The sequence below is a fragment of the Acipenser ruthenus genome, chromosome 2, assembly GCF_902713425.1.
Source record: "Acipenser ruthenus chromosome 2, fAciRut3.2 maternal haplotype, whole genome shotgun sequence".
In the NCBI taxonomy this organism is placed as follows: domain Eukaryota; kingdom Metazoa; phylum Chordata; class Actinopteri; order Acipenseriformes; family Acipenseridae; genus Acipenser; species Acipenser ruthenus.
The window spans coordinates 67527726-67555577 of NC_081190.1; the positions used below are offsets into that span (position 1 = coordinate 67527726).

The following is a 27852-nucleotide window of genomic DNA, read 5'->3' on the forward strand; positions in this document are numbered from 1 at the left end:
TAGGTAAAGTACCTTGCTCAGGGGTACAACAGCAGTGTCCCCCACTGGGGATTGAACCCACAACCCTCCGATCAAGAGTCCAGAGCCAGCCCTAACCACTACTCCACACTGCTGCCCTACTACTCCATGAACAAGACACACAGCACACAAAAGTCCCTTCACTTTGGCCAGGTCGCTACAGTATATTATGTATGTATATATCTGTTTTAGTTTTTATTGTTGTATCTGTTTGTATTTGATTTGGATTATATATACAGGGCAGCAGTGTGGAGTAGTGGTTAGGGCTCTGGACTCTTGACTGGAGGGCCATGGGTTCAATCCCAGCTGGGGGACACTGCTGCTGTACCCTTGAGCAAGGTACTTTACCTAGATTGCTCCAATAAAAACCCAACTGTATAAATGGGTAATTGTAAGTAAAAATAATGTGTAAAAAATAATGTAATTGTATGTAAAAATAATGTGATATCTTGTAACAATTGTAAGTCGCCCTGGATAAGGGTGTCTGCTAAGAAATAAATAATGTAATATATATACATTATATAATTATATATATATATATATATATATATATATATATATATATATATAAATAAATTTAGTTACTGGTGTTTACATTTTATATTTCTTAAACTTTTTTCAATCGGACATGTTTGTTTTGTTTTTATAAATTTGACTATTTTGTCCTGTAGGCCGCTATATAAATAAACTTTGATTTGATTTGATTTGACTTAAGTCGGAAAAACATTGCACGTACTGAAACAAGTAAAATTGCACGTACTAAAACACTGTAGTATCCTCCTGATTCTGAGCTCGACTGAGGAAATGTGATTTGAATAAAACAACATTTCGTCCTTTTACGGCTTTGCTATTTTTCCCTTTGGATGTCCCGTAGTATGTTAGTGACTGCATAAGCTGATTGGCGCTTTAGAATTTAGGAAGAATCGTGGACGGTGTAAACAGAAAAGTGAGTAGCTAGGGAGCGGGTTTTGCCAATTTGTAGGCAATGTATATAATGCACTCACAATAGTATTATTTCCCTGTAATTTGCTTTGCTTAAAATGAGTTATTTTCAATTTAGAAACTAAGAAAGACGCAACGAGTGAGGCCTTTATTTTTAACTATATCTGGAAGCAGCTATGTTTCAATAGTAACCTAGTATAATTTGCAGTTTTTTTGTTTGAACAAATACAGCGCCAGTACTGTGAAATTATAATTATACATTTTACATCTTTGCTATTGTAATTGATATAGGAGGTGTTACTTTACTGCACAAATGTTTATTAACTAGATAACATTTAGAACAACTGTTCTGTATGTTATGGTAGTGAGTAGCGTACGTAGAAATACAAATAGCAACTCGAGTTCAAATGTAACGTGCCACATAAACCAAAAAAGTAACAAGAGTGCTTTGAATATTCCAGTCTACAGTACTTGCTTCACTAAGCTGTGACCGCGAATCATGTGTTCCCTAATGTGATATAAACCTGTTTTTGGAAAATCCACCAGCGCTTTAATTTGGATCATGTTTTATTGCTGTTAAATAAATTGAGTGAGTTTTGCCTTAGGTTTACCCACATTATCACTGACCTATTCATATGATCGGCATATCTTTTGGATTTCTATGGCTTGCTGTTTTTTTTTCTTTTTTCTTATACAATGCTATATAATAATTAAGTTCAGACCGAGCTTTTTAGAACCTAATCTCTTCCTATGTCGAAGGTCATATTGACAGTTTGAAGCTAGACGGTTGTAGTTCTCGGGATCCAATAGCATTTATTTTTTTTTGTCTCAGGTTTGAAAATGAGTCTTCGGAAACAAACTCCCAGTGACTTCTTGAAGCAGATCATTGGAAGACCAGTGGTTGTGAAACTGAACTCTGGGGTTGATTACCGAGGTACGACTAGATTTGAAATATTTCTTAATTATATGACATGTAGAAGAGTAGAGGCTTTCACCACTGTGGCACTGTTGTGAATTTGTGATCGCCAATATTTGGAATATCCATGGGAAAAACGCTTTTAAATGTTTTATGATCAGTACTTAAACTGGGACATCAGTGGCAGGTCCCATGAATTACAGCTGGCTCTCTCTTTTTGAAAATGATATGTAAATAAATAAAATATTCTATATGTGGAAAAATGATGTAATAAATTCTTAATCACATTTTAACTGCCAAACATAACTATGGAAACAAACTTGTATTTATTGTAGATCTGCTGCTGCTGAATCTTCAACACTCATACTCTATCTCAAAAATAAAGACTTTATAGTTTGTATGTTATGAGAACTGGGTCAAAATACGAACGGATCACACTCATTCTCATTTCTAGATCCCTTCTCCATACGTTATGCCCCAGGGGATTTCTTTGTTGTTTAAAAAATAAATAAATAAATAAACAAACAAACAAACTCCACCTTGATATATACCAGAATTGTACTATCGTGTCTTAACCTAGAACTGCAATCCACAGGTTTCGTGGACCCAGAGCACTTCTGCGACAAGCAGCTGCTCAAAGTACCCTTGTAGTTTCATGGCAAGTCAGTGCCAGTTCTATGGTGACGTTCTTGCTGGGCTGGCTACTCTGAGTTTCTGCACATTTGGGTCCAGGGGACCCGTGGATAGTGCTTGCAACACATTTCTTGATCAATCCTGGGATTTAGATTTAATCATTTTTAGAGCCGCTAGGAGTTAGTTCTAGACATATGAAGTTGATATGTTGCAAAAGGAGAGAACAAATCTTTTCCAGTTTTTTTTAAGATGGATTTTTTTAAACAGTCGTGCTCTCTATGTGTCTGCATCCCCAAGTGGGAGTCTAACACCATCTGAATTCCTAAAGGCACTTGAGAAAGCCCTATAGCTTGTCTCTGTATGGAGCAGAATGACCAGTTCCAAAGTACCTCGCAAACTCTGCTCTCTTACAGTGGATATTTTCAGAAATCCCAAATGACCCAATCCCTGCAGATGATATTCCCAAATCCAAAAGGAGAAGGTGCTTCATTTGTCCATAATCGAAGGACCGAAAGACAAACGTCTCCTGTGTCTCATGCAAAAATCCCACCTGTCTTCAATGTGCCCCTCCAAATTGCATCTGAAATATTAGAATAGTATTGTTTTCTTTTGCTAAAGTGTCATTTTTGTTAAATGGATTTCATTTCTCTGTTTCTTGGACCAAATAAATGATGGGTCCAATGGATCCGTGGATAGTATTTTGTTAACTTTTTTGGCGGCTAGTAGTTCCGGGTTAAGAAGTTGTTTGCTGTGCAAACAATTGCTTGTTTTAAATGCTGAAATAAGGATGGACTCATTTCCTTTTTTTTCAAATTCTTTTCTTTAAATCCCTGTATTACATTTCCAATAGGAGTCTATTGTGGTTTAGGAAAGATTTAACTAGAACAAACAGACTTCCTTCAGTCAAAATTGTCTTTAGACTCAGAGGTTAAGGGGCCCTGACTTTTACCACATTCTCTGAGATGTGCAGATATTTCTATAGAGTGCTTGGGGTAAAGGGCACATGGGTGACTTCCTTGTATCATGGTCTTGTATTTCTTAAAGCTTCTTTGCATCGGTGGGGGGTGGTTATGGGGATTTGGTGATTAGAAGGCTGGTGCAAAATTGCTTAAAGTGTATGGTGTCAGATTGTCCTGTATGATAAGGGTGCATTTGATTAATAGTAATTTATTTGAAGCTGTTGGTGGAGAATATTTCAGTCTTTTGGCAGGTACATCAATGCTGTACTTCCTGTAAGTCGCATGAAGGAGTTATATTGCCATTGAAAACCCGTCAGTCATGGGGAAAGCAGTGGTTGGTACTAAAATGCGAGCCAGTGCGTCTAGCTTTTGGGAGTTTGAGTTCTTTTAAAGAAAAAAAAATGCTCATGTCCCCTGGGTGCATTCTTTCAGTGTGAAGTAGAGCAGGGCTGCAGAATGTTTGCACACCATAGACTCCCGTTTGTACGTCTCCTCTCCATTTCAAACTTACTAATAAATGTTATTTTATTCAACGTCATATTTACTCACATGTGCTACAGTGCTCAATTCGACCGTGTGTGTGTGTATTCTACACTTAATTTTTTTGGTAAATTACATTACCAATAGCTAACTAAAATCTCAGATAAAATAATAGTAATGCTCTTCTATGGAACACCTAAAGGGACAAGGTGTGTAGTAAAAAAAGAAAGTTAGTATCTCTTGTAAGCACTAACTCGTGCTCAATATTTGTAAGAGATTGTGGTAGCTGCAATACTGTCATTTTGGTAGATGAGCCATCATTTTGCGCTGCAGTTGCACCCTCTTTCTGAAAACAAAAGCAGGAACGGGCTCGATCATCAATGTGTCATTCCAGTAATAACTCGCAAATTACTGAGACACATGACTCGGTTTACTCCTATAGCTTTCTCTTGTGAATTAGTCTTCAGGAGCGATGAACTGTTGTATGACGTAGCCTATGTAAAGTGTATATATGTGTTATGCCATGCGGAAAATACGGTGATTGTCTCCTAATCTGTCCACCATGAACACCCGGTGTCTGCTGCAATCAGCAAGATATTAACTCTCACGCACTAGATAGTATTTTATTTTCCCATGATGTCCCTTTAGGGGTTCTGTCTGTCTCCTCTATAAATTAGTACAAATTTGAATGAAGAAAAAATAAAATCACCCAAAACAACACATATTTTACATTTTTCCAATAACAAAAGAAATGTTTGTTTTAAAACAGTGCTGTGTCTAAGATACAACCCACAATAATGCTCACACAGGCTTTCTTCCCCCGACCTAGTGTCTGGAAGGTTTGTGGTCTCCCCCGAAGATTTTGGACACTCAGCTACCCTGGAAAAGAGTGCAAGATATGTTTGCCAATTTTATTGTTTATGAATGGTATACAAATACACGTTTAACATAATGTGTGCCGTTTTCCTACAGAGAAATGTGAAATCTACGAAGTGATGGTAATACATTACTTTAATTTTGGGAGCAGAATGTTTATTCTTAAGAACAGGAGGATTTTAAATGGACTGTAAGTGCAGTGGTGTTTGACACGCTATATATCGTAGGTGTCACCCCTATTGTATGGTGAAAAAATATGATTGAAAAGCAGCAGTACCATAATAACTATAAGCTGCATTAGCCTATTCAGGCCCTTTGATCAGCTGGCAGGAAATCCTCTAGATATTAGGATAAACAAGGTCAGTTCCTGTTTAATGTGCCTTTCATAACATTTAGGTGTTCTAGCATGTCTGGATGGGTACATGAACATTGCAGTGGAGCAGACAGAAGAGTATGTCAATGGGCAGCTGAAGAACAAATATGGAGATGCATTTCTGCGGGGTAATAATGGTAGGTATTAAACAAGCCCTGTTGTGAAGTGAAATAAAAAGGTACAACTTGCAGGAATGCCTTGGTCCCCAACACAGCTGTTCTTGTATGTACAGCATGTATAGAAAATTAAGAAGACCTCATTTTCTAAATATGCCGTACATATTGAACATGAAGCACATTGTTGTGCTAAATGATGCAGGAAGTTGCTTTTAACCTTGAAGTGCTTTGATTTATATAGTGTAATGTAGGTTGTGTACATGGAACTGGTGCTGTTTACAGCATGATTTTAGGCACTAGCACAGTTAAATTGATTTTTGTTAACTTTAACCTCTCTGCTGTATATTTGCCTTAAACAAAATAATACCCTGCTTTTCCTATAACATCTTTTTCATTTTATTTGTTTCTCTTTCAGTATTGTACATAAGCACTCAAAAGAGGAAGATGCAATGAAGACTTTTTTTTTTTTTTTTAATCTTGGTTTTGATTTTCTTATTTGTAATTCTTTTAAGCATTCATGTTGTATCTCAGCCTCTGTACTCCAGTCTTTCAAAATCTAGTTCTGTTGTAATTGGCTGTTCTAGCTAGGGTTTTTTTTGTTATATGAAAAGATAAACAGTTGTGCAGAGTGTGGTTTTATTTTATTCATAAAATAAAACTTTGTGTGTTTAGCATTAGCCTTACCTAGTGCATGTTCAACAAGGACCTGAAAGGCTAAAACATATCAATAAAAATTAACAAAACAAACAATAAGACACTGAGAACAATGAAATGAAATGAACCCTGCCCTTGCGGCTCTGCTGTGTTACGGGTAGGAGGTTTTCACTTTACTTGTCTGGACATGGATTGAGACTGATGAGGGCAATTAGTGCTAGGCACCTGGAGACAAAGGGTTGTGTGTCTGATTGTCTGACCAGACCAGCATTCATAACGTGTGTTGTGAAATTGATTGTTGTGTGATTCTAGTCTCGTGGGGGATATTTTCCCTACATGCGTAAAGGTTTGTGATTTACTGTGTTCACTGTTGTTTGATCTTTGCTAGGCTACCTGATCCTTTTTCGGGTATATAAAAAAAAATTTACCATTTTTATTTCAGGGATAAAAAATTAAAAGTAAAAAGTACCTGGAACAAACTCTAATCACGATCCTCTCAGCCTGTTCTACTATACATTTCTACTTGACTTACACATTTATTAGCTGGTTTGACATCCTAATCTATTTAATGTTCCCTCCCAAATTGACTTGTTATTACCACCAATCTTGGACTGCCTTATCTAAGGTAAGATTAGTTCTGATTGGAGTTTGTGCAACCAGCCTTTGGCTACCTAAAGACCATCCTTGATTAAATGCTTGGACATTTTCAGATTTTAAAGGACAGTGATGGAGCTCAAGTCATCAGTTGATCTTTTCTATTCTTGAGCCTTGGCTACAGCAGCCACAATGAAGGTATTGGATGGTCTGACTTTAAAATCTTCAATCTACATATACAATGTCTGCAATTTGAACATACTGTTATATAAAAGTAACTAAGCACAATTTTAAACAAGAATAAAAGGGTCCAAGGTCAGACTTAATCTGAAGATAAAGGACGCGTTTATTATAACACCATGGAGCTGTGCTATAATAATGTGTACTGTTTCACACAATCAAACGGGTAATCACTAGTGCTTGTCTGGTTAACCAAGGCAAACATTTGCTTACTTTAACTAAAGTTAAGATTGTATTAATGTATTGGTATTATATTGATTGATATTAGGATAATCAGTTTATCAAAAAAGTCCACCTGTGCATCCCAAATTGTTGTAAGGTGGATGGTTTCTTTGGTTGAGTTTCATACTCAACATGGTGCCACTAGGTGGTTAAATGCTGTAAGTGCAAGAAATATCTAGAATGGAAAGGTAAAAACCAAATATTCAGACAAGACTAAATGTTAAAATGTGGATCTACCCAACCCCCCTGCCAAAAGAGGATGGGGCTTTTTTGTAAAGTAAGTAAGTCTTTGCATGTATAAATGATTTCTCATGATTTTGTGAGAGGCAGTTTTAAAATATACACATTTGATTTTTAATGCAGAATTCTGAACTGCAAGCGAACGTCTTTTTTAGCTTAAAAAATGGCATGTGGTTTTGTATCAGCAAGCTTTTGCTCTGTGATCAAAAACTATATGCTGGTTAATCATTAAGCATACCGCATTACCATGCATACCGCTAGACACTTTTTCAGTAGTATTCCATTAGTCATTCAGTGACACAGGTATTGTGCTCTTTGTTATATATAAAAATGTCTTTTTTGTAAGAACAAATTGCCTCCTTTTATAAATGTGTTTCACATGCAGATCTTTATGAAATGGCCGTGGCCCCTTCAATAGGCGTATCTGCTACTTCCGACGTGGACGACAAGGGTATATTGTTCAATTTTCTAGTGAATTAACAATGGATTTTGTGTATAATCTAAAAGTATGTAGAACATCTAGTTTTCTATCATTTTAAAATAAGAATGAAAGCTTTCTTTTCTTAATAGAAATCCATAACTGACTTCAGTATGTATACAACTGACAACTGCTGTAGCAAAAACATTATTGTATTATTTTAAAATACTTTTCTCAGTATTGAACCACTTGTGTATGTGTCTCATTATATTATGCATTTAGAAGAACTGGTACTGCATTCTGTTACATATAGTATAATGCATGAGATATGTAGGAAAGGATATTCCATATCAACCAAGATGTCAATAAAGCAATAGCTCTTTTGGCCTTGCTGAAGATTTATTAGTCATTTTCAGATAGCCAGGGATGAGATGGGTTGGGGCGTCGATTGCAGCAAATGCATTATCTTAAGTTACATAGGTACCAAAATAACACAAAGCCTTCATTCTGAACACAATCACTAGAATTGTGTAACATATTTTAACATTAAAATATGCAATTTACTATAAAACATCACAGGTCCACTTGAGTCTTTTAGGAACAAAAGTTGCACTGGAGCTAAAAAAACTTGACAAAAACTTGCCTATAGCACATGTCATTAAGGCGATTTATAAAATGGCTTAGATAAATAAAGTGTGGTCCAGTGGTTAAAGAAAAGGGCTTGTAACCAGAAGGTTCCTGGTTCAAATCCCACCTCAACCACTGACTCATTGTGTGACCCTATGCCGATGCATAGTTGACACACCCTCGTCTCTGTAAGTCGCCTTGGATAAAGGCGTCTGCTAAATAAACAAATAATAAAAATAATAATAAGACCACATGACCGTGCGGTAAGAATTGTCTTACCACACAGCTGTGTCATCATAGACCAACTTATCTGATCTATTAATATTACTACACCTTAATAGAAACAATTATCTAAACAGTGTTTCTGTAGGTAAAAATGTCAGCATACAACTGAAACAGTATTTAAATCACCCAACAAACAATGTTTTTTTCATCTCTGTCACTAAGAATTACAGTAAAAATGGCAAATATACTGTGGTTTTTAGTTAGATAGCTACAATTTTGTATTTACAGCATGGGGGGAGGCTGTTTTATTCACAAAATGTCTCTATAAAGTTGTTGCCGTCTTTATACAACAGAGCAATATTCATAAAAACAGACTTTAGTTCGAATTTACAGATTCTGTCTTATGGCAGTCGGATCACAGACTCCGGTTGCTTGATTGTTTGAAGTTGATTTTGGGAAAAACAACCAATCATGAATACAATTACACAATCCATTATGCCAGTTTAGCAATAGCAATGCCTAGTCCGGTAGGCTCAATGTAGCAGAAAAGCTTTGTTCAAGAAACTTCTCACGTCTGAAGAAAAGAACAATGAGGCCCTCCAGCTGAGGCAGGATAAAGTGCTCCCCAGATGATCTCTTCTAGAAACAGATACTTCCCCATTATTTACATGGCAAAGACTGCAGCTGTGAGAGTGAGTGGGGAGAGGGGCTGAGAAGTAATGAGATTAAAGAAAAGAGGATGAGGAGTTAGAAAGTTCCTGTAGGTATTAAGCAACAGCTGCCGCACTTCCTATTTGAGAGGGAGCGGAGCTAACTCTTCTCCAGGATGTATCATTCCAAATTTTGGAAATACTTCACATGTGGCCTTCTCAGACATCAAACTAAAGGAAAATGTACATAAAGGTAAGTGCAGTAATTTCATTTTATGGATGTCTGTGGGGGGACTAGGGTGTGATTTGGTATGCTAATTGCATGCAAGTTATTACTGATAATAACAACCTTGTCAAAATGTTTGCTTTACATTTTGTATAGAAAACTTCTAAAGGCTATTATGCAAGAATACTTTCTGGTGAGGTATGAACAGATTAGCCTGTTTGGTTTCACTTGGGGATCAATTTAATTGCACGAGACTGTTTCCTTCCATGAATATGATACACTATACCATATAGTAGATTACTTTATATATATATATATATTTTAATATAACGTAAACTAGAGATGCACAGAATGGGATTTACAACATATTTTAGCCAATATTTCAAACTAGTGGTTCCAGGTCTTGACCTTTATGGACCAATAAAAGTCCTATTTTGAAGTAAGTGCAAAGGCACATTTTCAGAGGAATAAAACTACTAAGATGTTTCTTGCTAGTTTTATGATATTACCAATGGTTTTATTCCTCTCTGAAAATGTGCACTTGCTTTTGCACAAACGGCCACCAGGCCTTCATTTGTTTATTCTTAATGACACTAAAATCACAGATTAATTAACAATGGCTCTAAATTAGCACTAGTGCTGTTTCAGTGCAACAGAAAATTAATTAATGTGTAAAATGTATATTTTGTTATTATAACATTGTCTGTTTGGTCCTTATACATAAACTGTGAGTGCAATTCATACCTTAAAAAACAATTAGGAAGTTGAAATATTTATGTGATGGACTTCATATCTCAAAATGCTCAGCAATGGTTCAGAAAATACCCTGACTGGTGCCTATTTATAGCAATAAAATGTAAAAGCCATCCTGTTTTAAAATGTTCCAGTGATTAATTATTTGAATGACTTATTTCCCAATAAAGACACCTCATGCACATAGCAACCATTTTCAAGGGTGAGTTCTTTGCTGATTCATGAAAAAGAATCATAACTCTCGATTTATCTGACATTTAGTGGTGTTGTTGGATGACGTGAAAATCACTTAGTGGGAAGTGGTTCACTACCTCATACCTCAGTCTGAACAGTATAATGAAGACAAAAGGGATGCTGCAAATCTAGAGGCATGCATTTCATTCTTCATAAACTGTACTACCTTGTTTTCTTGGTTTCAAAGTATTTTAAAATGTCATACATTTGTTTCCAAAGGAAGAATAAATGAGTAAATGTATCAATGCTATAAATAGGTAATATGGAATATATCCTACTTCCACCTAAGTTGTTAACTTATTATACTGGAAATATTTATTTCTAAGCAAGATTGTTTGCAAATTAACTCTAATGCCTGGTTTCACAGACCCTGGTTGGCACTAGTCACGGACTACCTTAGCTTAGGTAACATTACATAGTCCAAGATCAGTGATAATCAGGGTATGTGAAACCAGCACTAAAACGAATAACATTAGTTAGTACAAGATCAGTGATAATTGTGTTTTGTGAGACCATGACAAAGCTGGCTTCATCTAAATAATAAATATATATGGGAGCACACAAGATTAGTTTCCTGGACTGCTATTCTGAGTAGTGTTATATTTTCTATAGTTCTATAACCGTCTGCAGTTTTGAGTGGAGTTATCTTTCCTAAGAGTTGAAAGACATAAAGGTATAGGGGTTTTGTATAACAACTGTCACTTATAAGAAAAATGTTCAATATACTCAAGCATAACCTACAAATACAGAAGGAGGTAGTAACAGACAAAAATAATCACATTTGATATTGTTATAGTCGCTCTCAGCACCTGTCTTAAATTGAAAAGAAGTTCATATGCAAGAGCCTCACACTCGAATTGTTCTCAAATTGGGTGAACAATTATAAGAGGTCTGGATAGCTTTATGGATACACACTTGTGGTGTTAACTGTTTACCTCCCGTGATCCTGTAGTCTCAGAAGGTTTTCCAGGGGATGAGAAGCGGAGCAGTGCTGGTGGGCTGGTTGGGAGTTGCCCTCACTCTGGTCTCCTACACCTCGGGATTCTCACATGGAGCCAACCCCTCTGCCTGTGCCGATATGAAGCCGAGACACATCCGAGCTCAGCCCCACAATCCCCACAACAACTACATCACACTCCACACCGACAGAGCCTCCTACCTGCCAGGGGACGGGGTGCCTGGTAAGTCAGCCTTCCCCTTTCTGTTAGCTAAGCAGCAGTCTTGTGTTTAGCCTCAGTGCTCCACGTTTAAATGAATATAACCAGAGAACAGTATATTGTCTGATGCTAAAAATAATTGAGTACTATTGTACTGGAGAACATTGGCTTATATAACATACAATATGATAGCTAATACATCCCCTTTATTGCTGATTGTCCTGTTATGCAGAGAAAACTCATGGGAACTTGTTGATGACATGGACACATTTGTGGCCTTGGGGTCTGACTAACATACATCAGGGGGATTGTTTTTACAAGCTTTTCACTCAAATTGTGATCAGCACTACAGCCTTTCTTTCTCTAAAAGGTGTAAAACCCTTTTATTGTTACTAAATGAATCAGAATTATCAAGAAATATTCAAAACATTTTTTTTTATTATTCATGAAGTAGCTTAATTCTAATATGTTTGCCCCTCTATTTCAAATGGTTTAGGCAGCACTTTTACTAGACAGGAATAATGCATACCATATAGTGTTGCATCTGGATTGAAGAACTGTGTAGCCATAATTGCGATGTATATATATATAATACAAATATTCCTGTAATACAGATACTTGACTGAAGAGGGTGATGACCTTACAATCTTAATGCTGGTCATTTATCCTGTTTGGCAAATTAAGAAATCTGATTCTATGGAAAGTCAAAATGCTGAGGACAGGGACAGTGTGACCTTAAAATAAATCAGTGACAGTCCCTCATAACCTCAGGGACTCGGGGAGCGCAAGTAAACAAATAACTACATTTCCTAAGTATGTTAACAGGGCTCTCAATAACCTAGCTGACCATCTGATGTGATTTGGCTGGCAGAGCGAAAGCTTTGATACTTCTGGTTAGAGGCCATTAGTTTGAACTAATAGGCTGAATTAATGAGCTGTGGAGAACTTGTGAAATTACCTGTGGAGTGAGAGACTCTGAACATCGATGCACTCCGCTGACTTCGGCTGATTGGGCCAGAGTCTGCGCATTGCTATTTAGTATCATTGGAAGGGTTTATAAGGCAACTAAATATGGGTTTAGTTTAAGGGTGGCTGATGAAATATCTTTGTGCAGTTTCAGTACGTTTTAACAATAAGCTATTTTTAATTGCTACAAGGCTATTTAAAGTGCTGTATTAGAACACGAATACATGGACATCTGGAGTCTAGAGCAAAGGTCTGACCCTAGAGTTATATTATGTGGTGTTAAATGCAAGTGTAGCTGTTGCTTTGCTCTAAAACCAATGGTGTTCTTCAATGGACCTCTTTTGAGTTGATTTTTCCCTTTGTGGGTTCAAAAGTGTTTTACACAATATCCGTACATAGCAGATCCTAGTAAGATGTGTCATAAAAAAACAACCTTTGGAGTAAATCTTGTATGTGGACTAGCAAAGCTATTTTTATGGAACTAAAGAACTTTGAAAGTAATCTAGGTGGAGGAAGGAGCCTGAAGGTAAAAAGGTATCAGGGGCTCTCCTAAATAGTCAGGATCCAACAACTCAGTGGCTGAGGTTGAGGATGTTTGTGATACAGGGAGGGTGTGAAAGATGGGAGGTGGTGATAGAGTCAGCTACCTTGGTGCCCTTCCAATCGGTCTTATCCTGGTTACAAGGGAAGGGGGCCCTTTGGGAATTCTGGATCTTGTATGGTCAGGTCAAGTGACACACAGTTGCAGAGTGTAAGCAATGATAAAAGTTGCCACGGTAGAGTTTGCTATGTATCTAACTAGTTGCACGCACTTTGAGGGTCAGTGTGCTTCTAGGTTATCTCTGTAACTCTGGGCCCAATTACACTTGTTTGATGTAGTTTTACAACCTTTTGAAAATACCAGATGAGGACAGCCAGCACTGGCGATGTATACATTCTACAATAGAGCTCCACTATATTCTGACATTTACTGGTGTTGAAGGTAAGTATGCTTCAGACAGATTGAAAAATATTCAGATTGGATAAATACTGTAATTTATTGTAAATAGAGGTATACACATGTTATAAACGTTTACCATAGTAAAAGCATAGCGAAGTGTAATAAAGCACAGTGAAAGCACGATAAAGCATAGGTATGCATTGTAAAGAATAACAAGTTATATTAAAGCATATTAGTAAACTTGGCAAACCAGTGTAAACTATGGTAAATGTATAGTATAACTATGGGAAAAAGCATGATAAAACTGCAAAAATACTGTGCAAACATACTGTAAAACTTTTAGGAGGGATACAGGATATTATCACAAAAAGAACAATAATGCAGGAGTTTGATGTGCTTATTTTCCTGTAATTTCATTGGGTCCACAATATTTGTATTTTATTTTCTCAATGAATGATTCAGGCTGGTGCAGAAAAACAACAGTCATCAGGAAAGTGCACAGGCATGTTATTTGTCACAGGAGAGGAACTTGCTAATTAAAGTCCCTGCTTTGGGGTTACTTACTTTGGTTGTTTATTTGGTGGCATTCAGGGTGGGATGACACATTAGAACTGGGCTGGGCTGGGACGTCAGCATTGGTAGGTTTTCACCCCTAAAAAACTGTATTTCACATTATTTTAGCATTGTAATTCTACTCCACCCAATAACTTCCCATGTTCCAATGTTGCTGTTTGCAGTGGCGGTGAGGAGCAGTCGAAACTTCATGGGGTTCCTGATTCAAGCACGCCGTGTCACTGATGATCACATCACGGGCTCCTTTGTTGTCTCTCCGCCCGGCTCCAAGCTGCTGAGCTGCCTGGAGGAGGGAGACACCGTGACCCACTCCGACAAGTCCCTGAAGAGAAACCTCTCCTTCGTGTGGAGGGCACCCGATCAGCCCTCCGGAGACATACGTTTCTTGTAAGAACGGCTTCCTTGGGATCTGACACTCCCCTTTTACCGATTTTTTACAGCACCTGTGCCGATAGGAGCTTTCTGTTCATCTGCGAGCAAATTCATAACTACATGTTGCTATGTATGGTGTTAGAAACTTAAGTGGGTTTCTGCCTTTGGATACACTTACTGTTCATCTGGAAGAAACACCTCCACACACTCTACATTAAAATAACAAATATTTGCTCTCTCATGCACAGTATTGCTGGATACTGGTGTGTTGTTGTTGACAACATTGGCAGTAACTGTTGAATGACATATCCTAGCTGACTTACCATATACTAACTCTCTTGTAAAGGCATAGATGAGGCTTTTGAAAGGTTTTGTAATCAGTACCATTTTACTGCTTCCCTTATTCATCCTTTTTCTTCTCTGAAAAGTCTCAAGAAGGAAAAACATTACAGAGCAGTTCTGCACCTTTTTTGAGTCGCCCATCTTTCTTTGGTGGTCACTTTCCCAATTAGAAATTAACACATGCTGTGCTATGTACCCACTGAAACTTTGGTCCCAATTAAAGGAGCACTTTAATTCTAGGACTCCAAAAAAATGTCCAAGTTCAAACCTCCAGCAGGTAAAATATTGGACTTTTCCATCGCACAGGGCATTGATTAGAGGGAATGGGCAATTATCCCTTGAAAGAGGCTAATACTTTAAATAATATGTGCAGATGATGTCACTGTACAGTACTTCACTTCCCCCCAAAATTGACACTTTTTGAACTCCAGAATCATGTTATACTACAAAAATAAAATATTCATCTCTGAGAAATGGAGGGACTAGATGACAGGCAGCCCTCATGATGCCCTCAATATCCCTAATTTCATTAATAAACATTATTCCAAAGGTGACCAAGTGCATACAGACGTCAGTATACTGATGCTAACCTGATTTATATTTTCATTTTGGATTACACTGCTTTATGTGCATGCAGGCCTATATTTTATTCTTTCTTTTTCAGTATAACAGTAGTGCAGTCGTACTTCATTTACTGGGCACGGATTGAGTCACCTATTGTGCACGATCAAACGCAGAGTAACTTTACCTCTGCAGACACCACAGAAGGAGGAGACATAACCCAGGCAGCCACCACAACAACCACAGGTACTGCATGTTCATTGTATACTGGCACAATTCTTTAACGACAAAACAGGGATACATTATATATATATATATAAATAAATTTGGTTGGATACACATAGTGTGACGAACTGTATTTAGGGTGCATTCTTTACTGTTGAAAATAATAAATCCATAACTCTTGGATGTAAAATAAGTCACCTTCTATTTGTAGGTGTTGATCAGCAAGCACAGAATAGAAATAAAGAAAAAAAATACACACTGCGCAGTGTGACAGAATATTGGACCTAGCTGTCCTTCTCATCGACTGCCCACAGTTTAGATCCTTGTACTCTATCCACTAATTGGGTGGAGATATGCAAATGAGCTTGGCATCAAATATGAACTCTTACAGGGGTAGGCTATGTATTAGACAGAGGTCCGTTACAATAGGCTTCTAGTCGAGGGCTGGGCAGAAATTCCAATACCCAGTTTGTTAGTCAAGTTCAACCTGAACCTTTCTTAGCAGATTACCATACGTTGGACTCGTTATTCAAAAAATCTTAAATGTTATTTGAAAATGAACTCCAAAACTTCAAGAATCTTTAAAGTACTCTAAAATGTACCCTGCATACCCCATGTCTATCGTTGATCATTTGAGATCAGTGAAACACACCTAGGTTCCGATAGGCTGATTTTTTTGGATGCATTAATCTCGAAAAGATTAACAGCCAAGATAGATTTAGGAACAAAATGAGGACGCTGGCCAGTCTGTGCTCGTTTCTCCCCCTGGTGGTGTCTTTTGATATTATGTCTCAAGGTTATTCTTGGGCTCCAGGGCCCCCTCATTTCAAGTGACCTGGATTGGTTCTTTTTTTGTGCAGTCATAAATAACATGAGGTGGCTCAAGACATCCAGCTCTGACGGTTTAGTCAGACAGCAATTCCCACACCAAAAAAGCTGTGTCCTTTCCTCAAGATTTTGTTTGAAGTCAGTCTGAATTAAAAATTAAAAAAGATCAGAGTGATACAATCTTTATAAATTAATAATTAAAACAGATGCAGTTTAATAAAATAATTGGAAAGGGTAATCGCACAGGATTGGATATAAATTAACCTTAAAGTTGGGAACAAGCAGGAATGAATTTATTTTAGTTTATTGTAATGAGATTTTTTTTTTTTCCATTTAATCAGTTTAATTAAAATACCCTACAAGAAGTTGCTTTAACATAACCACTGGGTTTAAGGAGTGCCTTTGAGATCATGGCATGAGTACAAATCAAGAAATTACAGGCACATTAATTAGACGAATTAAATCCAAGCAGTTTAACTTTTTAAAATGCTACAGTAGAACTAAAAAGAGACTAAATTCAGTAGATTTAGTAATACATTTAAACAAGCCTTTTGTGTTAAATGTAATCTAATAAAGGCATTGATAAATGTTTAAATTAAATATTTGTCCAAATGTATTGTTCTGTTAATCCACAGTACAACGGGGAATCTTTTGGGCAGCTTTTACTATGCAGTCAACCTTGGTTAACTCAACATCCCATGGGATGATGCCATGATTTATCCAAGGTGTAGAGTTAACCACTAGGTGCACATGAGCCATGGCATTAACATGCATATAACTAACAGAACTCACAAGTTAATTTTTAGTTAAATGTCCTTCTGAAAACGGTTGAAAGAACTGCAGTGAATTAATCAAGTACAGTGTACAGTACTGTACAAACTCAGTACAGCTCATTTAGTTTGATTGAAATAAGAATTAATAAAATAACTACAGCGTTATTTGTACGAAAACAATCCAGCCACAAACTGTTGACTGTACTTTGTTATTGGATTGTACCGTCTAATTTGACGGCTTAAATAGCAAAAGTTAACAAATGTACATTATACAAAAGCAATAATAAATGTAAAGTTTCACACAGAAATCAAGCATTGTCGATTGTTTCGCATGCAAAAACACGTGCTTTGAAAGTTCTGCTGACAAACTTGTTATCCTGAATAACCTGAGCTTTAAAGCTAATTGAACGAGAACACATTTTTCGCTTCTCGCACACTGTGAACTGATACTGTAACCCAGGGGTTCCCAAACTTTTTACCTGAGGCCCACCTGTTCCGTTGCATTAGGCACTGCGGCCCACTATTAGCACTCCTTGTCAAATTAAAAACAATTTATATGTTTAAATCTGTAACATTATAAATAAACCTAACCTAAACCGTCCTTTATTCATTTGAATAAATATTGTGAAAGATGGAAATCACATAGAATATGCACTGAGTGAAAACTTTAATTTGAGTAAATAAAATAAATTGCAAAAACTAAACAGACGTTTTTTTTATCAAATCTTTAAATTAGGCACCTTTGTATAATTGAATATGTTAGAAATGCAGTCATTTTTCTTGGTCATCAAACAAGAAAGAAGTGCATGTCTCTTATTATTCCCATTCATAAATACCTGAACAGCAATCACTTTTGAGTAAAATCAGAACAACGTGCACAAAAACATAACTAAAACCTAATTTCTGAAAACTATGTAACAAAAACGTCTAGCCGTTCGTTACCTCTCACGCTGAACTGTCATGCACAAAAAAGACGAACGCGCACAATACAGAGGGAAACGAGAGCCTTGCATAAGTTACTTTATTCGCCACTGCTCTGTACAACCAAATACAACTTGCAAAATCACATTCAGTTGGCTTGCAACCTCCCACCCCCCCCCCAAAAAAAAATCGGAGCGCAGCTGCGCCACATGACCAAAATAAAACTTAGAAAAATCAGTCAAATTTTCCAACAAAACATATTCTAGCATTATTTTAAGACGACTGTGAATGAGCCAGTAATGAATAAAATAGCAGTATATCCAAACATATTGTAACGGTGTGAAGAAGGATGCAAGACAAGGTTTCAAGGCTTAAACTTTTTATTTGTTTTAGCCTTAATAATCTCTTTTACAAAGCTGCTGTCAGCCACAGCTCATGCGGCTACAAGTCGGCTTTCTCTTCTCTTTAGCTCTTTCTCTCTTCAGCTCTTTCTCTCTTCGCTTTGTTCTCCTTCTCTCAGTCCGACCCCGGGATCCAGCTTTCAGCAGAACAACTCACCCTTTTTAAGGAGGTGGTTCAAGGGAGCTGCCTTGTCCGCAAAGTTGGCCACGAACCACCGATAGTAAGAGGCCAATCCCAGGAAGGCCCTCACTTGTTGTTGGTTAGCAGGGGTAGGCCAGTCCCACACAGCGCTGATCTTGTCCACCTCGGTGCTGATGCCCTGACCCCCCCACCCGGTGCCCGAGGAAGGTGACCTCCTCATGAACTGACATTTGTCCGGGTTCAGCTTTAGACCCGCTGCCTCCAGGCGTTGCAGCACCTGTTGGAGGGATGCAAGGGCCTGTTCAAAGCTGGGTCCATGCACCAGCAAGTCGTCCAGGTAGACAAGGCAGCGCTGCCGGGGGATGCCAGTTAGGGTCTGCTTCATAAGCTGCTTGAAAGTAGCAGGAGCGTTGCAAAGTCCAAACGGCATCACCTGGAACTGCCATAGACCCTGCCCGGTGGAAAAGGCATTCTTTGGTCGAACTTCAGGGGCGAGGGTTACCTGCCAGTAGCCACTCCTTAGGTCCAAGGACGTGAACCAGGAGGAACCAGCCACCAGGTCCAGGGATTCGTCTATGCGGGGAAGCGGGTTCTTTTTAGTTCTCCATTCTTTTTAGGGACCATGACTACCGGGCCGCCCAGGGACTTTCAGAAGGCTCCACCAGTCCCGCATCCAGCAAGATTTTCTCCGCCTCCGGCTGATGAGCCAGTGGAACACGGCGGCGTCCCCCGTGTCGATTTTGTGCTGGACCAAGTGTGTCCTGACTGCATCCTTGACCTTAACAGCAAAGCTGTGACGGAATCTCAACAACCGGTGACCGTAGAGCCTTTATCATCCAGGGTGAAGCAGGGCACCCCTGACAGTGGTCGCCCACCGAAGTCCTCCTGACCACCATCACCGGGTTGACCGACTCAGCCGTGACAGGGGTAAGTGGCAGGGTCCGCCTTCCCCTGTTCAAGCGGACCCCTGGGAATTTTTCCGACGTTGGGCGGAGGCCCTTAGCTCCCTCAGGACGACGCCTTGTCAGGCATTCGGCGCGGCGATGACCAGGCCGTCCACAGCCCTAGCAAAGAAGAGATTGCCATGGACAGGTCATGGTTGCAGAGAAGAGCGACAAGCACTGGGAGCCATGCCGTCGGCGCCTCACTGGTGGCAAACGGCCCCGTCTCAAGCTGTGTCGTCCGGACTGCTGGTCGGCGTCCTACCGAGCCCTGTTGCTCTGTAGTCCAGACCACCTCCCTCTCATGCGCTAGCTCCATAGCCTCCTGGAGGCTCTGGGACCAGAGTAGACACACCTGCGCCTGTAGTTCTCCGGTCCCAATAGCCTCCACAAACTGGTTCCTGGCCAGCTCCTCCTGTATGTTGGAAGGCATGTGGATAATTGCACGCCGGGTTAGTATCTCTATGGCAGCCACCAGCTCGCGGAGGGACTCCCCTGCCCTCTTAGTCCAGCACGGAGTTCATTGCGCAGCAGCCCTGGCTGTTGGCTGCTGCCAAACCGACTCCGGAGGGCCTCACTCAGCGCCACGTAGTCAGCCTGCTGCTCTGTGGTGAGGGTCAATAGGCAGGGCAGAGCATCGTCCGCCAGACACCCAGCAAGTAGGAGGGCCGTTTCCTCCCCGGTCCATCCTTCGAGTCGGGCCACCAGGTTGAACTGGGCTTGGAAAGCATCCCAGTTGACCTTTCAATTGAAGTGGGGAGACTTGACTCAACTCCGCTTGCCGCTGTGTGGTGTCGGGGCGGCCGCTGCCTCCATTTCTTCCTCTAGCTGACAGTCTCCACGCCGCCAAAGGAGAGAAGATCGACTCCTCTGGTTCCTTCTTCTCTGACACTAACATAGCGGTGTCTAGAAGGATGCAAGACAAGGTTTCAAGGCTTAAACTTTTTATTTGTTTTAGCCTTAATAATCACTTTTACAAAGCTGCTGTCAGCCACAGCTCATGCTTCTACAAGTCGGCTTTCTCTTCTCTTTAGATCTTTCTCTCTCTAGCTCTTTCTCTCTTCACTGTGTTCTCCTTCTCTCAGGCCGACCCCGGGATCCAGCTCTCAGCTCCTTTAATAGGTGCTCATTCCAGCCTATCCAGAACGGACACCTCACCCTGCTGGAAGGTTCCAGAATGACAGCTGTATGGAAATCCCCCAGCCCAGGCCAGTCTGGGGATCGGAACACTCTAGGTGAAAGGGGGCGGGTAACCTCGCTGGATGGAAAAGTACAGGCTGGGTTCTCCCGTTCACTCCAGCGAGGTGCGCTCTTCCAGGTTGTTAACAAGCAGTCAGCGTGCCGGCCCCGCCCATCTCACCAGCCCGCCTTAGGACCGGCTGTTACAGTATTTTAATAAATAAATTACCGGTATGTAACAAGATTTATCATTATGATTAATAATTTGATTTATTTAATATTGAAACATACATCAAAGTATTCAATATTTTAAATGTTAATAGCTGATTAGTGACAAAAACGTATTCATCATAGGCATCAATTGAATTTTTAAATGAATGTTATCAAGTACAAAAGTTAGTATGAAAACTTTTCTACAAAAGAAAAAACCCATTCCAACACCTCAAAACTGAGCCCACGGTACAAATGCATTCAAACTGCTGTAGCTGCCTTTTTTGTTCTTTATACTTTCCAAACGTATTCTTTGGTAGCGGATTCAACATATTGTAATTTTATTAATACTGAACACACTTTTTACATCTGCCAGCAGAGTGATCACATGACCTTAACACTGCCGTTTTTTCAGAGCTCTCTCTTTACATCCCGCCTACAGGTAGGCAATCTGTTGAGAAGGGTATTACTGCAAAACCCTATTGAATCTGTTAGCTCTGATTTGTGAATTTCTGCTTTGATTGACAGTCCGCCAATACTGCCCTTGCTACGCTTTATTTTTACCACAGTTACTGCTGCCTGCTTTTCACTACAATAGAAAAAAACACATAGCATGTCATTGCTCCCGCGGCGCACCCGGGACCACTGTTTGGGAACCCCTGCTCTAACCAGCTGCACGTGCATGAATGAACGGATCCGTTTCTCGTCAGAGGTCAGTCACGTGAAACTTGAGTGTCAAGTAGATCAGTCACGTGAAACGACAGTGTCACGTAATCCACTAGTCTTTTTAATAGAACCCTTCGGTACCAGTAATAAATGTCGAGTTCCGAGTAAATCATGGTGTCAAATTAAAAGAGCAGGATGCATATATTTTATATGGAGAAAATCTGGAATTAAGCAAATTGCAGGTGGCTTGCTTCAACAGTGCTTGAACGGAACCTTAAGTCTACGCTTCCCGTCTAGAAACTACAGCAAATTTTGTTGCCCAGAAAGACCCTATTGTAATAATCATCACTTCTTTATGCTGCTCCTTGGGAAACGTGGGTGCAGTATTGGATACAGAAGCACCTGCCAACCAAGCCCCCACTGTCAACCCAGACTATTCAAGTCTGTAAGATCTGCCAGTGTGTGTGAAACAGACTTGCAATAGGGAGATGTATTTTTAAAATATTTAAAGCAGAATTATTTGAGCTGTTTATAATTTTTGTAACACACTTTGTTCTTTTCAACTTTTGTTGTGACACACAAAACAGTTCAATACCTCACACCTGGACTGATAGTAACCAAACATCCAACCCAAGACGTAGGAAAAGAGGAAACAGGAAAATTCACCTCGGGAGCTCCTCTGATTGGCCAGAGAGACGCCCCTGGTCCTCTCAACAACAGAACCCAGGAACCTTCAGTGATTCCAGGGAAAGAGGAGAACTCCCCTCAAACACAGCTAGCAGGAAAGCTTCCTGAATACCAGGCACAGGAAAGGTAGGTACTACTGTAAGCAACACAGATTGGCTTTGTTTCAGCAACTGCAATGCCCAGAGACATATTTTCAGCTTTAAACAGAGCCCTTTTTAAGAGAGATTCAAATGTGAAAAAAGGGGTTTGATATTAGAACTGTTTAACTGCATCATGCTTTATGATTTGTTTTGCAAATGTGAACGCTGTGCTCCTCTTAGCATTGTTCCACCCCTGCAAGTAAGGGCAGCTTGTGGAATGGGGTGATTGGAAATACGCTTTTCTTAAGTATTTTAATCTTTAAAATACATGCTGTGTTTATTATTTCCTATTGAGTTCATATAATGTGTACATTGTCATAATGCATTTTGATTTCAATTACTCTATTAAAAAAAAAAACAACTGTAACATGCATAATGCATCATGAGCAGGAACTTCTTTGAATCATGTTCTCAGATAGCACTGTTGTGCCTGATAATAATCACTACAAGATGTGGGAAAGTATGTGGGCGTACTAGGAATCATATAAGGCTGGCGTCCACAGGCATTGTAGGATTAAAAGGGTTGAAGAGGAATCTAAACCAGCTTGTTTTTTTGGCCCATTCATTTCATACCCCCTTAAATTGTGTCAGTGGGACTGATCTCCAAACTGGGCTAGTTGCCAAATCCATAGTTTAAAAACATGACCACCTTCAAAGCCTTTACAGATGCCTGGTGCCTTGAGCTGAATATCTACATGTCACACTATGGCTGGAGGCACATGTGCTATCTAGTGCACCCTGTGTGATGCATCCAAGATGTTCAGTACGCTGCTCCAGAAAAGACACATGTCCTGCTTCTTACCTTTAAGGCACATTCACATTTTAAAGCAACAAGATGCACATGTTGTCAAGTGTACAATATAAATGATTTGCCTACAGCTAAGAGCACGAGGAGGCTGTGCAGAAGGGATTGACTCATATCGCCTCATTATAAATAAACTAAATCTTCTGATCTAACTGTTAGTCTCATGTTAATATTTTTGCTGACGTGTTCAGCCCAGGTCAACACAGACATCTGCAAATTAAGATAACTGATATTGATCAATAGCAAACAAGTGAACAGTCGAACTGTCAGCTATTTTTTGTTCCCTGTAACAGTGCTAACATGAATTTAGTAAGATACTGAGCACAATCTCAATCCCATTCATAAAACAAAGACAAATAAACACTGTAACTTGTCTAATGTAGTTTTTAAAAGATTGTATAGGCATATAAGGTAGCTAGACTGAACAATAGAAAAACATCTCAGTACTTGAACACAACTTGATCGATTTAAACACCATCTGTGGCTACTGTATATTTTTACCTTAAATGATGTGTCAGCAATCTTTCCTCTGTACCGATATAAGCCATGATTTAGATCATTTTTAAGCTATAACAGTTGTACAATATTTTTCCCCTGTAATTGTACATGTATCATTCAGAATTGTTCCTTTTGCTCTTAGATTATATACATTTTCATACTGCATGGGAGGTAAGTGGACTGTACAAAAATAACAAAAGAAATCTCCTGTTTTCCTGCATCAGATACACAGGATGAAGTAATTGAACGGTTCCATGTGTTTTCTGTTTCTGTTTCTTATACTCCTTGGCTGTGTATGTTGACTCCCACCCACCACATACAATATTTCAAAGATTTCACAGATTGGCAAAACAGGACCCAGCTGTTTTGCACCACACTGTGTCACTCAGTGGGAATGACCACCTTACTTTACCGTTTGTATCCATTTTAAAAGTGACTTACATCAATAGGCCTTAGGAACAGGGCTACCAAGACTATTATAATCACAAAATGACAAATCATTCCCTTATCCACCAGCTTTGAACACAGCTCATGACTATCCCCTTGTAACTCATAGGTACAGCATAAGAGCATTGCAATCACCATCCAAGCCAAACCTGTGACTAGTCTATGGAAAATCACCTACCTAATTTAAGAGCTTTGAAATAGGTATACATTCAAGAGATTGCTAAAAGAGGTTACAAATTGCCTTCACTTTTCTCATAAATTTAAGGTCTAATTTACTGCTTGGTGAATGCGCCTCTAACACAAACTTCTCCATCTAAAATGCCTCTACATTCTTCAGCCTAATGTAACAGCTGACAGTCCTTTGGGGCCAGGTGTTAATAGCAACTACAGTGAATTGCAACAGCAACCAAAGTAATAGATAACCTGTATTTCAGACTCTACTTACCTTTTTAATATTCCTGCACATTTATTGTTCCCAAATGGTGGTGTTTTTTTTTTCAGAACAGAAAACCATAGTGCTAACGGTGTGATTCAGCTGTGCAGGAACTGTGGTGAAGATGGAGATGTAAGATTGTTTTTGTCTTTTTCTTTCTTTGCCTAAAGCTGGAAAGTGTGGTGTGTGCCCTTGTCAGTTAGGCGGTCAGTTTAATAATGCTGGAAGTTGAAATCATTAATTTGGATTTTAGTGTAAAACAAATGTGGCAAAAGGATGGTTAAATAACTAATATTGTCCCGGTTAGTGCTTTTGTTGGGGTGGAAAAGTCCAAAAGGCAGGAGATCATTAAGATGGCTCAGAATCCAGAGCATTTGGTTGGAGTTCCTGGTTTAGTTTGGAATAACAAGGATCATTGCAGTGATGTCATTGCTTTGTTGGACATATGCATCTATAGGTCCTGAGTATTTAATTTATAAAATAAAAGTCCATGTTGGTGATTATTTAATTATTATTATTATTATTATTATTATTTATTTCTTTGCAGACGCCCTTATCCAATTGTTACAAGATAATTGTTATAAGAATTAATGTGATATATGATAGAAGGGACAAACCGTTTGTAACTGTTAGATACTTCAAGGTTGTGGTTGTGTTGTGTGCTCTGAGGGTTGTTTATAATTTTGTTAACGTTTACCTTTAAAAGGTTTTTTGCTGTTCATGCTTTGCCTAATTGCATAAAATGTAGTTATGTCATGAGATCTGGGTATGACAAAGACACTAATATTATTATTATTATTATTTATTTCTTAGCAGACGCCCTTATCCAGGGCGACTTACAATCGTAAGCAAATACATTTCAAGTGTTACAATACAAGTAATACAATAAGAGCAAGAAATACAATAACTAAAATTGACGGTGCCTTGGTTACAATGACTCATCTTGTAAATAATTTGAACTGCTTGCACTTGATTATAAATGAGTTTTACCATCCCTATATTACACGTCTTGTGCTTTGACTTAACATAATGCAGAATTTTACAGGGAAGCGGTTCATCCTCATACTGTCTGTTGCCTCGAATGGCATATTGCTTTCTCTATATTTGCAGTGTTACTTTGTCCAAATAAATTAATTCCCCTTTGAGATTTAAAGTCTTTATAGACATTTTTATAGGTGCAATTACAATTATTGTAGTTGTTCCTGAAAACCACCATGCACCATTGCTGTAGTGTGTTTTTTCCTGACCCACTTTGGTTCTTTGACTAGCTCCCTCTGCTGGTTGGTGGTGTGAGACATACCACCTCCCTGATGGTATGATTCTTGTACCTCTTGTCATCAGTGCTTGTTGTCCAGTCTCCTTGCTAATCAGAGAAGAGGCAGTTGAGCCCGAGTGCTGGTGTGAATGGGTTGCACCCAAGAACAAACTCTACTGAGATGAAATGTCTAGAGACCCAGATTGAAATCCAGCCATATATTTTTTTTATTTTCTGTGTTCTACTATAGATTTGTTTATTTTCTTAATTGTTGTGGTTATTTCTTGTCCAAAATATTTTTTTTTCCTTAAAGTGTTGACAAATTATATCATAAATGAAGTTACTAATCTTACATTATTATTTATTTCTTAGCAGACACCCTTATCCAGGGCGACTTACAATTATTACAACATATCACATTATTTTTACATACAATTCCCCATTTATACAGTTGGGTTTTTACTGGAGCAATCTAGGTAAAGTACCTTGCTGAAGGGTACAGCAGCAGTGTCCTCCACCTGGGATTGAACCCACAACCCTCCGGTCAAGAGTCCAGAGCCCTAACCACTACCCCACACTGCATGACGCATTCTTTCATATTCTTCCCCCATTTCACATTTATCTATACAAAGATATTTACATCATTTTTGCAGATATTGATATCCTTTAAATTATTGAAAAATCCTCTTCCGTTTATTATAGAATTCCTTTTTTTTCAGTTTATTTAGTAATGTTTAACACAGTGGTGTAATAACAAACTAATGCATACCAAACCTGTTCTGTTTGTGTGTTGTATTTTAAGGCTAGCACCTTGAGTTCCAGTGTTGAAGATTCTTTGTCAGCTGCCACACCTCCACCTACCACAGACTCGTCTCCAATCCAGGAAGATCTTAACCAGCAGGACATGTCAATGGTGGCTGGCAAACCCTCCCCAGCACCGAGGCAATCTGGCACTGATGTCGTGACACAAAGGTCCTCGGCAGACTTCCTTCAGCAGACAGAGAAGTGGGGGTCCAGGGAGCAGAAGGGTGTCATAGTCAGAAACGCGAGTGCAGGAGGCGAAACGGGCCCTGCTGGGAAGGCCGGGACTCCAGGCCAGGGAGGGAAAGGCCCTAGGAATGAACCCCAACTTGATGCCGCTGAGCTGGGCATCCTCCTAGGCTGCTCTGCTGCCTTGGGTATGGCTCTGGCAGCTGGCTTGAGGTACCTTCATGCTCAGTACTGCCACAAGCGAACTGAGGTGTCCTTCAGCGAGCAGGACAGCAACATTATCCACGTCCAAGAGAGTGGAGAACTGGTGCAAGTACGCAAGATACGTGAAAACAGCTTTGTTCTGGTCCAGGCTGAATACAATGTGATCACCCCTCCTGGGAAGTGACACTATTTAGGGACCTCCAGAACAAATAATGTATAAATGCAGCTTATTAGTGCATAGATTAACCTTGACCATTTGGCTGTCTTTTGTCAAAAGAAAGAAATGTGTTGCCCCTCAGTGTACTCTTTATTGACTCTAATATTTAGTGGCTTACATGTTTCATGTTTATTTACTTGCCTTATACTGCACTTGTACTTATTAGACAAAAGCTGTAATAGTAATTATTATTATTGTTGCCATATATTTGGTGCTGTTTTGGTTGTCAGTTTTTCTATAAACGTTCAAATAATGTTTGTTTGTCTAATAAAACTACACAAAATGTTACTAAACAGTCCTAATCATTACTTTTTTTTTTTTTTTTTTTTTTTTTTTACACATTAAGTGCATCGTTATTTAATTGGCAGTCACCAGTCCCGAACTCACATTTCTACAGGAATGCAGTTCTTTTTTTTCTCATTAGTTTATTTTGAACCCATTTTATTCCTTAATTTGCCTGCCTTGCCTTGTCTCTAATTTTGAGCGGAATGTATGTGAATGGATCAACAAGCCCTTTAAAATGTACATTTGCACATAATATTTTGCCATACAAACACAATTGTGTGGTCGTCATTCTGCTGGT

At 39.0% G+C, this 27852-nt stretch overlaps 2 protein-coding genes across 2 annotated transcripts; both read left to right on the forward strand.

Moving 5' to 3' along the window:
- The first annotated feature begins 865 nt into the window (after positions 1–865).
- On the forward strand, positions 866–5784 carry LOC117408416 (U6 snRNA-associated Sm-like protein LSm6). Its single transcript, XM_034013380.3, has 4 exons — positions 866–964; positions 1793–1894; positions 5221–5334; positions 5729–5784. The coding sequence occupies exons 2-4, from the start codon at positions 1801–1803 to the stop codon at positions 5764–5766; spliced, it is 246 nt and encodes an 81-aa protein (XP_033869271.1). The 5' UTR covers positions 866–964; positions 1793–1800; the 3' UTR covers positions 5767–5784.
- A 2277-nt stretch (positions 5785–8061) lies between these two features.
- LOC117408413 (reelin domain-containing protein 1-like) lies at positions 8062–27559 on the forward strand. The gene is made up of 7 exons (XM_034013377.3): positions 8062–9436; positions 11349–11577; positions 14197–14419; positions 15411–15553; positions 22181–22406; positions 24672–24735; positions 26661–27559. Exons 1-7 carry the CDS (start codon positions 9425–9427, stop codon positions 27234–27236), a joined length of 1473 nt encoding a protein of 490 aa, XP_033869268.3. The 5' UTR covers positions 8062–9424; the 3' UTR covers positions 27237–27559.
- The last annotated feature ends 293 nt before the right edge of the window (positions 27560–27852 follow it).